Source organism: Lepidochelys kempii, chromosome 3 (genome assembly GCF_965140265.1).
Source record: "Lepidochelys kempii isolate rLepKem1 chromosome 3, rLepKem1.hap2, whole genome shotgun sequence".
In the NCBI taxonomy this organism is placed as follows: domain Eukaryota; kingdom Metazoa; phylum Chordata; order Testudines; family Cheloniidae; genus Lepidochelys; species Lepidochelys kempii.
The window spans coordinates 139,293,249-139,307,779 of record NC_133258.1 but is presented as its reverse complement, the minus strand read 5'-3'; the positions used below and the strand labels follow the sequence as shown (position 1 = coordinate 139,307,779).

Here is a 14,531-nt window from a genome sequence, read left to right as displayed (position 1 = left end):
TTGTACAAATATTTAGGTGCAAAGCATTTGAAGTCATCTTGATCTATAGCACATTGCACAAATCAAGATGAATGACTTGTCCTTATAAGTTTCAGAGTAACAGCCGTGTTAGTCTGTATTCGCAAAAAGAAAAGGAGTACTTGTGGCACCTTAGAGACTAACCAATTTATTTGAGCATAAGATTCCGATGAAGTGAGCTGTAGCTCACAAAAGCTTATGCTCAAATAAATTGGTTAGTCTCTAACGTGCCACAAGTACTCCTTTTCTTTTTGTTCTTATAAGCTTTATTTTAATTAGAAAACAGTTTGTGTTAAAGTGCCAGATACTCTAACTTCTAAAAGCATGACTAAGCCTACAGATAAGTGTTGTTGAGTTAGTAGTTCTGAAGCAACTTCTGAAGGTCAGTTTGGGATATTGTATTTGTTTTTCAATGTATTCTACACTATAATAATAACCTATAAAATTAGGTAGGCTCTGCTGCTGGATAGTTTGGTGGTGCATATGTTTCTGGACCAAATTCTCTTACAGATATTTCAAAATATGTACTTTTTACATTACAGAAGTAAGAACTTGTTTAGAAAAAACCTACTTGGTAAGCAAACTCTTTAAAAACCTTTTTGGTCAAATATTTTTAATTTTGCTAAAATAAGTTACAGCACAATAATAATAGTGACCAGTTTATAATAGAGAGTGTTGGTTATTTACAAAAAGAAAAAATTGCTCTTTAAACTGCTGTTTGCTCTTTGAAATATGCGTTAGCCCATCTCAGTGCACCAAAGCACAATGAGAATCTTGCTTTGCCTGGCTTTTTAGAATGAGAACCCTAAAACAAATGCTTTCCTATTTGACCCTACCAGCTACAAATAATGATTCCTGAATCTTTTTTATTTTTCTTGGATTGGTTACAAGTTTTTATTTATCTCCTTTGTTTACTGAACATCACCCATTCAAGGCCGTTTGTTTTTTGCCTCTCTCCTCCCTTTTTACACTTCACATCAGATGACAGAAGGGCACAGGTCCTGTATTATGGGTCATAATTTATACATGTATTTAAAATCTCCCTCTATCCCTGAAATACCCCACTGCACTGACATAGCTCCCTCTTGCCCTCCCTGGTTTCAGCTCCAGTAAAGATACTTCATTGAGAAAAGTCTTGTCTCTTACAGTGTTTTTTAATTTCACTCCTCTGAAACAATTTTAGCTGCTCCCTTCAGAGCCGGAGCATACCAGGGTGCTCAGATTTTGTCAGCAGTCTGTCTATTACACTGAGCTGAACCAATTGGATAAACTGAGCATAAAGAAGCAAGGCTGAGATAGACACAGCCCTAACTGCTGACTAGAAAAGTGAGCCAGTGCTGTTCATGTAAGCCTAAAGAGTTTGAATGTCTCTGAGAAGCAGCTTGCTGCACATTCACTTCAAAAAATATAGGCCAGATTTTGCCCACAGTTACACCCTTGCTACACAGTTATCATTTCACTGGCCCATTGGGGGTATAGAGATGTAATGCAGGACAGAATTTGACCCCAATAGTCTTTGCTCCTAATGAATGTTATTGGAAGATGCAAGATGGAAATTAATAAAAGTCCAGATTTGAAACTATACTTGGGCATATTGTGTGGGGAGGGAGGGAGAAATTAAAGATGATTTTGAGGAGGGAGCAAGATATGCCACTTTTTCTGCTCAGGCTTCTGAGACCTGGTCCAGCCCCTGGCAAAGGTTAGTGTATCTCAATCTGCTCTAACATACGCTCAGTTTCTCAGAGATCCAAAAGGCTGCCACAGCATCTTAGAATAGTTGGAGTGCAGATTTAACCCAGGTACTCTCCCATGCCAGTAGCTGGAAAGGTGGGGGTTGTAGCATGAAAGGCCAAAATCTTGACTGATAGCTCTACAGTCATCTGAACTCTTCATCATACTGGCAGGGTAATATCTGAGTTCAGATTATGAGATTCATTAGATTAATTTTTACTCTTTTTTAAAAAATCTGTCTACGACTATGCTCATTTTGCAACACCTAAAGATTCTAAATTATGTAAAAAATGCTAAATTATTTATATCCAAATGGCAGTCAGTGCAAGTACCCCAGCTGAGTTCTGACATCTCCTGCCTTACCGTGAAGATAGTTTGTTTTCTGAAATGTGTGAAGCTGCTGCCTCTGTTTCCTGATTAGCTTGTCTAATTTGTTGGTACTGATATTCTGTCTGATGGGCAATTCTTGCATAATGCTAGTTATGCTACATATTGGCCCTGGACCTGAACCACATAGAATATATCTGCAACCTTCTATGTGTCACTCCAGCTTTTCCCTTAGACTTCATAGATTCATAGATACTAAGGTCAGAAGGGACCATTATGATGATCCAGTCCGACCTGCTGCACAACACAGGCCACAGAATCTCACCCACCCACTCCTGCGAAAAACCTCTCACCTATGTCTGAGCTATTGAAGTCCTCAAATCGTGGTTTAAAAACTTCAAGGAGCAGAGAATCCTCCAGCAAGTGACCCATGCCCGATGCTACAGAGGAAGGCGAAAAACCTCCAGGGCCTCTTCCAATCAGCCCTGGAGGAAAATTCCTTCCCGATCCCAAATATGGCTATCAGCTAAACCCCAAGCATATGGGCAAGATTCACCAGCCAGATACCCAGGTAAGAATTTTCTGTAGTAACTCAGATCTCACCCCATCTAACATCCCATCTCAGGCCATTGGGCCTATTTACCATGAATATTTGAAGATCAATTAATTACCAAAATCATGTTATCCCATCATACCATCTCCTCCATAACGTTATCAAGTTTAATCTTAGAGCCGGATAGGTCTTTTGCCCCCACTGCTTCCCTTGGAAGGCTATTCCAAAAGTTCACTCCTCTGATGGTGAGAAACCTTCGTCTAATTTCAAGTCTAAACTTCCCAATGACCAGTTTATATCCATTTGTTCTTGTGTCCACATTGGTACTGAGCTTAAATAATGCCTCTCCCTCTCCAGTATTTATCCCTCTGATATATTTGTAGAGAGCAATCATATCTCCCCCAACCTTCTTTTTGTTAGGCTAAACAAGCCAAGCTCCTTGAGTCTACTTCCTTCCACTTTCTTCCCCAAGTTGTATTACAGTTCTAATACAACACATAGCAACTTCCATTCAGGTGGAAGAACTGGTTCTTCCATTCTGGTCCCCATTCTGTATGGCATGCCCAAGTGCTGCTGTTGGGAGGAAGGGACAGTGGGCTGCGTGAAGTATATAGCACATCTAAAAGTGCATGGAAAAGGGGCTAATGTACTGCCTCTTTCCCTTGTATGCTACCAGAGTTAGGGGTTGCATGGATTCATGGTGCAGGGAAAAGGAGCGTTTTGTTGGATACATTGTAATCACAAAAGATATCTCAGTATGTCCGGGTCATGGGATGAGCCAGTGATTAGGAGAATTGTAGGCAAGTGCATGTGACAGTCAACTAAATTATTCTATGAGGTGTGGCATGAATTCAGTGTTCATGACATTCGTACAATGCTTGTAATGTCAGTCATTTTTGCTGTAGCAGTCAGATGGACATAGATGCAAGGGGTCTTGGCAGGAGCAGGTGTATGGGTAATTTTGAAAATTGTTTGAAGAGGAGAGGCAGCAGTTTAATTTGGCTCATACAGTGAACTGGAAATAGTGACCTACTGCAGAACTGATTGATTTAGTAGGAATTTGTCTCAGTTCTAAATTAGGCTGTGTTAGATGGTGGTGGTGGCTTGGACAAGTTACTTTTCTGCATACAGGAGACTGGGAGTAAAATGAAGCGGAGGGCTTGTGTCATATCTTAGCAGGTCCCTTCAGGTTGGACTGGTGGTGCTTTGATGGCCTTGTCTTAATAGGAAAAAAGGTGTGTTCTTAGCTTGAGTTAGCTAACGAGGTAAAAGACTAGTGAAGACAGGCAGCTTGTAGTTTTCACACAAGTTAGTTGGCTGAGTAAAAGGACTAGACACTCCCACTGAAAGCCTGTCCTGCGTTGGATTAGGAAGCAGTAACACTTTGTAAGGCCAGCATGTATGAAATGATAAAACTTCTATTAATGTGTGTGAGACATAGGAGCTATGTGCCACCCTGCATAAGTGCTAAAAGTAGCACAGACACCTAAATTACAAATGCAGCTAAAGGCTTAGTGCTATTAACACCCCCCCCCCCGACCCCTTTCAGATATTAAAAATCAGGAAGGGGTGATATTAACATCAAATGAGGGGAAGACACAGAAGCTGGGGTGGGGGGTATCTGGAGGATAGGGGTGTGAAAGTTGGAGCAGGAGAGAATGGAGTAGAAGACATGGCCAGGGAAGGTGAGACTGTCAGGCAGGGAGGAAAGCAAGAACAGACAGATCCTGTAGAATGGGGTCCCAAAGTGGCTGCCAACAATCCAATTTTCAGCAGCTGTTTGAACTGGCTGGAGGAAGGAACTGTAGCTGGCTGGTGAGAGGAGGCTATTGATGGGAGAGGGAAGGAAGGAAAGGCAAACCACTGTACAGAAGTTGGCTCTATAAAGAGAGAGGTCTGAGTGATGTATTCCATTGAAGTACAGTAGCAAGCTGTTCCTGGCATGCCACTAAAGGGTTTAAAAAGTAACTATGTTGTATGACCCCCATCAAATCACAACGTTGCATTGGTAACAAACAATACCATGCAAAGATTAGAAGACAGGGAAAAGCTGAAGTACTTGATATGATGCCTGGGAAACACCATGAAACTTCCTATAGAAAACACAACACAGGACAGGATTGCTGTAGGTAGCAATATAATCATATCAACAGCTGAAGCAGCTCTACCCATACCTCATGTAGGAGTGTGGCATTTACATGGATAAAAAGGGGGTTGGATTGATTGTTTGATTGATTGAACAGCAGCATGGACCAACGTGTGTGCCTGTTCTCCAGCTGCAGGCACACATGCTGGCCTATTTTGCTTTTCATAATAGGGTATCTGCAAGTTTGAGCTTAGCCACACCAACTGTGTTGTGCCATGTGTGTGCTGGTCAAAGGATGTGCTGTGCCATACCCTTGATACTCCATGTATTTACATACTTTTTCATGGATTTCTGCTGCTCCTGGGCTGCCTTCCATGCAATGGTGCTGTGTGGTCCTGAACCAATATGTTCCACTCATTACGATTCCATGGGGCGTGGGAGAGTGTGATGGCCGTCTGCTGCTGCATCTTGAAAATACCCACTTTTACTGTATTGTCAGGAGAACAGACAGAGAAAGATACAGAGAAGTTCAAACTGTTGGGGAAAGTAGGAATCCTATAAACTTTTGAGTGAAAACTGTTCACATTCAGCATCTGTATTTTTGGTTGTTACCCAAGTGTCATCAAAAAAATAAAACACAACCAAACAGTACATATTATGTAACTGTATTTTTGTTACTAATAGAACAAAACACTACATTTTTATATTGTCACCAAAACCCCTTGATATAAATAAAGCTCTTTTGTTCCGCTGAGTACATTTTTATTTCTCTCTGTATTTCATAAACACTAAGAAAATAGGGTCATTGCCTCATAGCTACTTCCATAGTTGGTTTTACTCTTTGAAGTCTTTCTTTCAAAGTTCTCTTTCAGACTGGCATCATCATGATTTAAATGCACCAATGACTAGATCTTACCACCATTGAAATGTACCTATTGACAATAATGGGAGCAGGATTGGGCCCATATGCACAGTTAATATAGAACTTTTAAAAAAATTTCTCATTGTCTAGTCTTACTACTTTTACTATTTAAAAGGGTAGCCTCAGTTAACTGCACAATATAGCATTTTAGTTTAATACCACCTTATTTATAGAACATCAGTTTTAATTCTTTACCAAAACAACTTTTGAATTCTCTTCACAAATGATCTGCCTGCAAACATTCATCAGAAACTAACATGCCATTCTGAGCTACAATAATTATTTCTTAGTGCTGTATGAGGGAGTTGGAATTTTTTGTCTGTGCTTAATATAATACTGAGGAGTGTGGGGAATTAGTGAACTGGTTCTGCACACTGTGAAAAAGGAAATTCCTATTAGTTTATTTCTGTTAAATACTGACATATTTCAACCTCTACTAAAAGAGAGGACAGTGGACTACAGCAAAGAGATCACAATCAAAACAAATGACTCATTTCCTCATAAAAGAACTACAGTACTGAGTATTCTACATACCATGGCCCAGAACACTTCAGTAATGCTGTTGTAAGCTGTAGTGTTCAAGCCATTATTGTGGAATTCTGGCATGCACTAAATCAGTGTAGGACCTTATAAAGTAACAATGATTTTGTGATGAAGGCATAAGACCTTGAGTCTGAAAATCTGGGTTCTGTTCCTGACCCTGCCGCTGATTACCTGCACAACCTTCCTTAGTCACTTAATCTTTGTCTCAGTTTCCCCATTTGTCAAACAGGGGTAATAATAGTGATTTCACTCAAGGAGCACTGTGAGGCTTAATCCATTAATATCTGTAAAGTGTTTAGAACTCTTTGAATGGAAGTTGCTCTATAAATGCATTAGTCTATTGTTTGCATGCATTATTGTATTGTATGCAAATATATTATTAGAGTTGTTGAAACAGCTATGAAAAAACATCATGCAGAACAAGCCAACGATTTTCCTTTTTCCTTGAGATTCTTTATCAGCCTTTGTGTTTGTTCATTTTGTCTTGAACCAGTGCTGCCAGCATGAATTCCTTGGGGTAGTGTCTAACAAAGATCATTCCCCTGGTGACTCGTTTGTCATCCTCTTGGCTACATTAGGAAGCTTTAGCTCCCACAAAGCCTTGTTTCACATATTCAGACAAAACGGTTTAGGTGCTGGGACATTGCACTCTATATGATTTTATAAAAATGTGCTAATGAGTGTGAGTATAAGGTAACTGGAATATGCTTCATGCAAAAGGTCTCTTGTAAGGTATCATTACAAAGCTTATAATCTACTGAGTGTGGTCATCCTATTTGTATAAATATATCACTCTTGTATCTGAAACTAGAACTATGAAATATAACTCTGAGGGCCTACTGTAGTTATACAACGTGTGGACCATTAATGGTGGTTTGGAATCTTAATGGCTCCCATTAACCAGGACAATTGACTGTAGATGGCTCTGTTTTACTTGTAAGTCTTCCTGTATACCTGTGTGCTGGCAAGTGGGTAATGAAGTCTTACTGTGACATGTGATTATGTCACCTGAACTGGAATCCATCTTTAACCTGGTGTTTTTCCATTGAGAAGGAGGGGTGGGAACCCAGAGGGACAAAGGATTCCCACCTTATGCAAAAGATATGTAAGTGGGTGGAACAGAACAAATGAGAGGGCCATCATGAGAAATCCCCTAGCTACCCCCTGAGCTGGAACAAGGGCTGTACCAGGGAAAAGGATTGTGCCCAGACTAGGAAGGCATCCAGTCTGTGAAAGAAACTTATTGAAACATCTCTGAGGGTGAGATTTTATCTGTATTCACTTTTATTATTGTACTAGGCTTAGACTTGCGTGTTTTATTTTATTTTGCTTGGTAATTCACTTTGTTCTGTCTGCTATTACTTGGAACCACTTAAATCCTACTTTCTGTATTTAATAAAATTACTTTTTACTTATTAATTAACCCAGAGTATGTATTAATACCTGGGGGGGGGGGGGGAGCCAGCAGCTGTGCATATCTCTCTATTGCTATTATAGAAGGTGAACAATTTATGAGTTTACTCTCTAGATGCTTTATACAGGGTAAAACAGATTTATTTGGGGTTTGGACCCCATTAGGAGTTGAGCATCTGAATGTTAAAGACAGGAACGCTTCTTAAGCTGCTTTCAGTTTAAGCCTACAGCTGTTAGGGGATGTGGTTCAGACCTGGGTCTGGGTTTGCAGCAGGCTAGCGGGTCTGGCTCAAACCAGGCAGGGCACTGAAATCCCAAGCTGGGAAGGCAGGGGCAGAAGTAGTCTTGGCAAATCAGTTGGCAACCCCAGGGGGTTTCTGTGATCCAACCCCTCACAGGTGCTGATTCTGCCAGCCTGACCAAGAAGAATCCAGTCTGTGGAAGTTCGAGGGGGACGGGACTTCGGCGTGAACCGGACCTGAGTCCTGCTGGCATTGTAACCTGCATGCTGCAAGGAAAGCAGAGGGAGAGAAAGCGAGTGACGTGGGATGACTGCACCTCGCCCTGCATACAGGCGTGAGGGATGGGAGAAAGAGCTGAGCCCACCCCAAGGGAGTGGCCAGCCACGCTCCCCCCACAGAGTGGTCCCAAGGGGGCCGTGCAACACGGCGGGGCGCTTGCTCCCCACAGGTGGATGTGAGCTCAGGGATTGCTCGTGCCGGTGCCGCTGACTCCCAGGTGCGGCAGACGGGGCTGGCGCGGCTCGGGAACTGGCTGGAGAAGGGGGACGCGCGTTCCCTGCTTGGGGAGCCGCTGAACTTTGGCCAGCCAAGGAAAGGGCCGTTCACAAGGGAAGGGGGCTCCCCCCCCCAGTTAGACAAGCGCGCCTGGATTCAGCGGCAGTCCCCTCCGCTCCCCCGGGGAAGCCGCCTGCACCCCCAGGGAGGAGGCGGGGCGGCTCCTTTCCTCGAAGCCACCGTGGGGCTTGTTGAGTGCTCCCCAAAGGTGGCTGCTGGAGAGGAGGAGGAGGAGCTGAACGAATGCCAGGGGCCGAGGCGGCAGCAGCAGCTCCAGCCCCTTCACTGCACCAACCTGCGGGCTGGCTGGAGAGGGAGCCCAGCCCCTCCCTCTTCAGCCGCTGCCGCCGCCCCGCGCGTCTGCCTCCGGCTCAGGGTCCCAGCCAGAGCCGCAAGCAGCCGCCTTGCGCTGCGCCCGCTCCGGACTGCAGCCGCCGGCCGGCGGGGGCAACGAGCAGCAGCGGCATCTTGGAGCATCTGCTGTCCGGAGTCCCCCTGCTCCCCTCCCACCTCACACCTGCAGCTCGTCTTCCCCCTCGCCTCCCCCTCCCTCCTGAATTATTTCTCCGCCTCCCTCTTCCCCTCCCCTCCCCTCCCCCACCCACCCAACCTGGTGCCTCCTCGTTCCTTGATTTCCTCTGGTTTTCCTTGGACTCTGCCTTGTCATGTCAAGATGGAAGTCAGGCATGACTGGCTCGCCTCTTCCCCCCACGAGGGCTTCGAGCAGCTGAGGCTGAAGAGCCGCCCCAAAGAGCCGTCCCCGAGCCTCCCCAGAGTAGGCGCCAACTTCTACAGCACTGTCAAGCAGCAGGACTTCAGTGCCAGCGTCTGGCTGAGGAGGAAAGACCAACTGGAGCATGTAAGCCAGCTTCTGATTCCCCTTCTTTCCTTTCCCCACTGGGGCTCCTCCAGCAAAGGCTAGGGAGGAGTGAGGGGTGAGCTTCTGTGATCTGTTGGCGAAATTCCCAAAGGATAGAGGAGGAAAGAAACGAACCAAAGGACCTGAAGCGGCCCACCGAGGTAAATAGCCTGCCAGAATATAGTCCCCAAACTGCTGTGTAAAATATGAGTGGGAAAGTTATGCGGAGCCTGGGAAGTTACTGAACATCCCTGCAATATTTCCCAGCCTCCTACAAACTGAGCACTGAGGAGAGTGGAGATGTATTGGGAAGGTGGCACTGGGGCTGACTGCTGTGTTGGCTTGTAATTTATCTCATGTAGGCCTAGGATTGTTTAAAAGAAAACATGAGTGTAGATTTGATTTTTTTTTTCTCTTCCTATGTGGGACTTTAAAATGTTAACTCTGTGTAGAGTCCTGGAGGTTTCCCTGAAGGATCAATTCCTGCAGTGGTATTCTATGACTTAACCATGTGCCTTTGGGGCCACAGCAGAACTGATGCTGTGGATGGCTGTAGTGAATATCTTATGTGGTTGTGAGGTGCTTGTGAGTAGTGCTGTGGCTCATCTGCTTTAAAGCAATGTTGTTGTTTTGCTTTATGTAACTTTTAAAAGCAAAGAACTGAGTTGAGATAAATTGCATGGTGTGTTAGAGTTTTCTGAATAGCTTTTTAGATGAAGCCCATGGTTAGTGTGTAGTATAATCAAAATAAGGAGATAGATGTGTATGGATAGGGAAGCAAAAGAGGCTGGATGGGTTTACATATTTTAACAGTCTGCAAATTATTCACTAATGGAAAGGATGGGAGACAGTGACAGAGTTAAAAATGACTGAGATACATAGAAAATATTACATTTGGTGTAAGCCATGTTAGGGTTTTTTTCAGGTAGAAACCCACCTATTAAAAGCATAACGGTCCTACTGTTGCATGAAAATTATAGATATTACATTAACACCTGTTTAAGATTAAACCTAAACAACTGGTTGTTAAGGTGTTAAATTTCGTCTCCACCAAATTGTATATTATAAAAATATTCCTTTTGAAGTACTTGTACCTGTTAATAAAATATTAAGTATAGGTTGTTTACAGTTCTAATAAAATCACAAGAACTGATGAACTGTTGGAAATAGAATTCAATACTTCTCAAATATTTGAAATGTTCTGTCTACCTTACTACACATCTCCCTGATTCTTCACACTAACAACAAGGCTTCACAGTAGTAAGCTCATAAGAAGAGTGTTTTGCCATTGTGAGTCAGAGAGAAAGGTCACTGCTTTATCTCAGGAGGGCTGTGTGTTAATACATAAAAAGCACAGAAATCTAACTATTGGGTTTGTAACTGGTTTTTGCTTGTAATGTCTACGTGTTGATTATCATTTGCCAAGACGTAACACGACTACCCCATCTATAATCAAATCAACAGATACTGTGTCACTGTTCTGGTATCTGAACATTAGCATGCCCAAATATACAGTATATAAAATACATAATAAAAAAACCTGTACCATAGCATTGCCTAGGATGGGCTAAATAGACTTCACTTGTTCGAAGAGAACAAGTGGAGAGCCCCCACCCATTTTTTGTGTGCTTATTTATTATAAAGTCTGAACTTGGCATAGCAATCAGAAACAGAGCTGCAACATCAATGTGAAAAGGTTTCCTGTAATCCGTTTCATATTAATGTTTCCCCAGGGGGAGGGATAGCTCAGTGGTTTGAGCATTGGCCTGCTAAACCCAGGGTTGTGAGTTCAATCCTTGAGGGGGCCATTTAGGGGTCTGGGGCAAAAAAAATTGGGGATAGGTCCTGAGCAGGGAGTTGGACTAAATGATCTCCTGAGGTCCCTTCCAACCCTGATAGTCTGTGATTCTCATTTGAGCCAGCTATTTCATTCCCATAGCACATTTGAACACTGTTAAGAAAAAATAATTGGAACATGGATATTCCTTGCGCACAATGAAATATTTGAATACACATTTAAGGGCTATGTTTATTATGAATACATTGCAGTATACTGTATGTACCAAGTGTATACATGTATACAAGTACATACTTTATTTTTATGATTTCGGATCATTTTAACACTCATGAGTGGTGGACTAGAGACACAAATTACTACAAAAAAAGAACAGGAGTACTTGTGGCACCTTAGAGACTAACAAATTTATTAGCGCATAAGCTTTCATGAGCTACAGCTTACTTCATCACTTACTACATACCTCACCTCAATGAGTATTTAATCCCAGAATCATGTGTTTTTGTTTATAAAATACTTGGTGCCATGTAATTATTTTCTGTTTTTAAAGAGGTGGTAACTTAGCCATTTCTGCCTTTTTTTTCTTTTTTTTTAACAAAGGGTGTAATACTTTGAGGTGCATCATTTTTAATAGCCTATTCACTTATGTAGTGATGTTTCTGACTGAGATACGATACTACAGATATACATGCTGAATGATGTAGATGGAGGATGGGTATAATATTTTAGTTTGGTGCTCTCTTCTGATACAATCATGCTATTTCTTCTGTGCTAAGAAAATCATTCCACTTAGGAGTGAACCATGTTATGTATACCATCTATGGCTTAAAGCTAAATAGATATAAATAAAATTGATACATATAGTAATGGCAGATGCAGGTAAAGGAATATTCTATAAACACAGATATGCACGCACACACTCTGGAGACATAACATTTATTTAAATGTTATAAGTCTATTGGAAGCATTATTTAAACTGATTTCAGTGATATTCACTTCTATAGGTTATCAGCAAGATTTATTGACCAGAGAAGTTTCATTGAAGTCAATATTTATCTTAAGAGTCAGAAAAACAACTTAATGGAATTATGAAGTAAATATATGTATCTCTCAGAAATACTTATAAATCTCTTATGGTTATGAATTTCAAAACTGTAACAAGTTTTTTTCTTTTACACTAAAATGTAAAGGGGAGACGAAGTTAGAGGTACAGAAAACAAAATACTATAAATATCCCAAGCTTTATATGGAACTCACTGCAACCAGTCAGAATGTACTCATTTACAATTCATCTGATTTCTTAAGTGATTTCTTGTTCCATATCTTACTACTATTGTCTGATCCCTAAGGAGGTAAAGCTCTAGAAACGTATTGCTGACTTGACTTTTTTTTACATTAGTCTGGATTTCCTTCTTCCAAGCTGTAATGGTATAGTTTAAACATAGGTTATCATTAGTTTGACAAACAACTTTTCAAACCACATCAGATTTTAAAACAAGTCACTCATATTCTGTTTCTTGACTAAGGACCAAGTGCAGCAAGTATCTCAGCACATGCCTAAATTTAAGCATATGATCTGTCCTATTAAAGCTTAAAGTTAGGCTCATGCTGAAGTACCTTGCTGAACTGCGGCCTAAATGCATAAATACACTGCAGTTAATGGGTGAAAATGACATTAGGTTAGTTTATAGTTTAAAAGGGGGGATTTTTCCATATGAAGACTATAATCAAAGAACCTTGTCTTCTGGGACAAGGTTCTTAAATCCGTATTAGAGATATTGCAATTCAGAATCACTGTGTAAGTGAAATCCCTCACATTCTACGAATCTAGTTTAGTCATTTTCTAATGCCTCCTGTGAGATTATTGGCCTGTAAGTGACACAACTGATTGAAGACTTGCCTGAAACCCTTAGATCTTCTCCTTTTAGAAGTATTTTTTTTAATGGACAAGGGTCCCCTTTGGCTCCATCCCCTATTTTATCTTTTCAGTGAGATTTGAGCTGGAGTGGAGAGGGGAGGGAGAGAAATGTTGTGGGTGACCTCTGAAAGTACTTAGTTGTGCTGATAACTATCTGCAGTTGGGTTAAGTCATGGCAGAGTTCGTCATACTCTCTCAGCAACCTGGTTCCCTCGGTAACAACAACAGAATATATTTATGCAGCTCCCTCCATATGGGCATTGCAAGGTGCTTTACAATAAAACCTGTTTAAAATGATCAATTTTTAAACCAGACAAGAGCAATTCAAAGGAAATGTTCCTTGAATGGTTTTTTTAAATGTGTAACAGATTAGAAACTGAGACTAGAAACAACATAATTCTACAGTTGTGAAGTATTATCGAGTCACCCTAATTAAGGGTGCGTCAAGGTTTGCATTCATTGTTTTGTATGATTAATACAGTGTTTCCTTTTTTAAATATACACATGTAATGGTGAACAAAGACTGCATTTTCTAATGATTTAGAAATAAACTTGTTGATAATTTTTGGGTTAAAATGTAATTAAAAATGGGCCTCAACAATCTTTGTCTTCAGATTATAACTTTTCTGGGGAGCCTGGTAGCTAAAGAGCCATAGTCCCAGAGAATCAAAAATACTCTCTTGCACACGCATACATGCATTAACACTACTGCTCTCGATTAAGCTATATTTAAAAACAAAGAACACAAACAACCAAACAAAAAATGACAGCAAAACATTAGGTTGTTATCAAGCAAAGTTAATAACAATGGCTGTATCATCTTTCTACAGTTTTACTCAGAGCTATTTCAGTAGCTCAAGTCATTCTTAAGTTATGTAATTGTGACATACTTACCCAATCATCACTATTTAGTTAATTTGCATGCTGCAGTTTTACTGGCTGCAGGGAGGGAATTGTGTGGTAAGCGATGGACTCAGAGTTCCAACTCGCTAACATTAAGCCTTCAGAGTTTTACAACACTGTGGCTGACACATACGCACAGAGCTAGGAAACTAATATTTCTCTTAAGTTTCACGGCCATAACAAAATTTAAATACTTTACATTAGCCTACATTTCACCCCTGTATTAGCTGAAATTTGACCTTGACAAATTAAATTTTAATGATTGTAAAACTATTTGAAATTTTCTTTTAAGCAACTGTTTGTGTCTAACATCTGTCATTACATAGCAAAGTACATGCAATCGAAAACTAGGCAATTCATAAGCAAACTACTTTGATGTTATCTTAATGATCTCTCAACAACACTTGTTAAAACACATTTAAATGAATAATAGCATTCTTCATCTAAGGGACTGATGATATATGCATAACAATAACACATTGCATGTTAACACATAAGGGGAATGAAGGTCCTGACTCTGATTGCTGAGATTATCACATCACAAAGCAGGAAATTCAGAACTACAGCAATCCACAATAACTGTTGCTGACCGATATCATGACTACCACTCAAACAAGGTCAATTCAGTACCCAACAATAGAGTGTAAATATGTCAAAAGAATTCCA

At 41.1% G+C, this 14,531-nt stretch overlaps 1 protein-coding gene across 2 annotated transcripts in view; it reads left to right on the top strand.

Annotated features, from left to right (window-relative positions):
* Window positions 1-8,788: 8,788 nt before the first annotated feature.
* Window positions 8,789-14,531, top strand: part of PLD5 (phospholipase D family member 5) — a 237,965-nt gene continuing 232,222 nt past the window's right edge. Inside the window, exon 1 of one of the 2 annotated variants that reach the window (XM_073335270.1) lies at window positions 8,789-9,249. In XM_073335270.1, the coding sequence (XP_073191371.1) occupies window positions 9,064-9,249 (186 nt within the window). In that variant the 5' untranslated portion in view covers window positions 8,789-9,063. The remainder of the gene's footprint in view (window positions 9,250-14,531) is intronic. The other variant, XM_073335271.1, reaches the window with a different exon arrangement.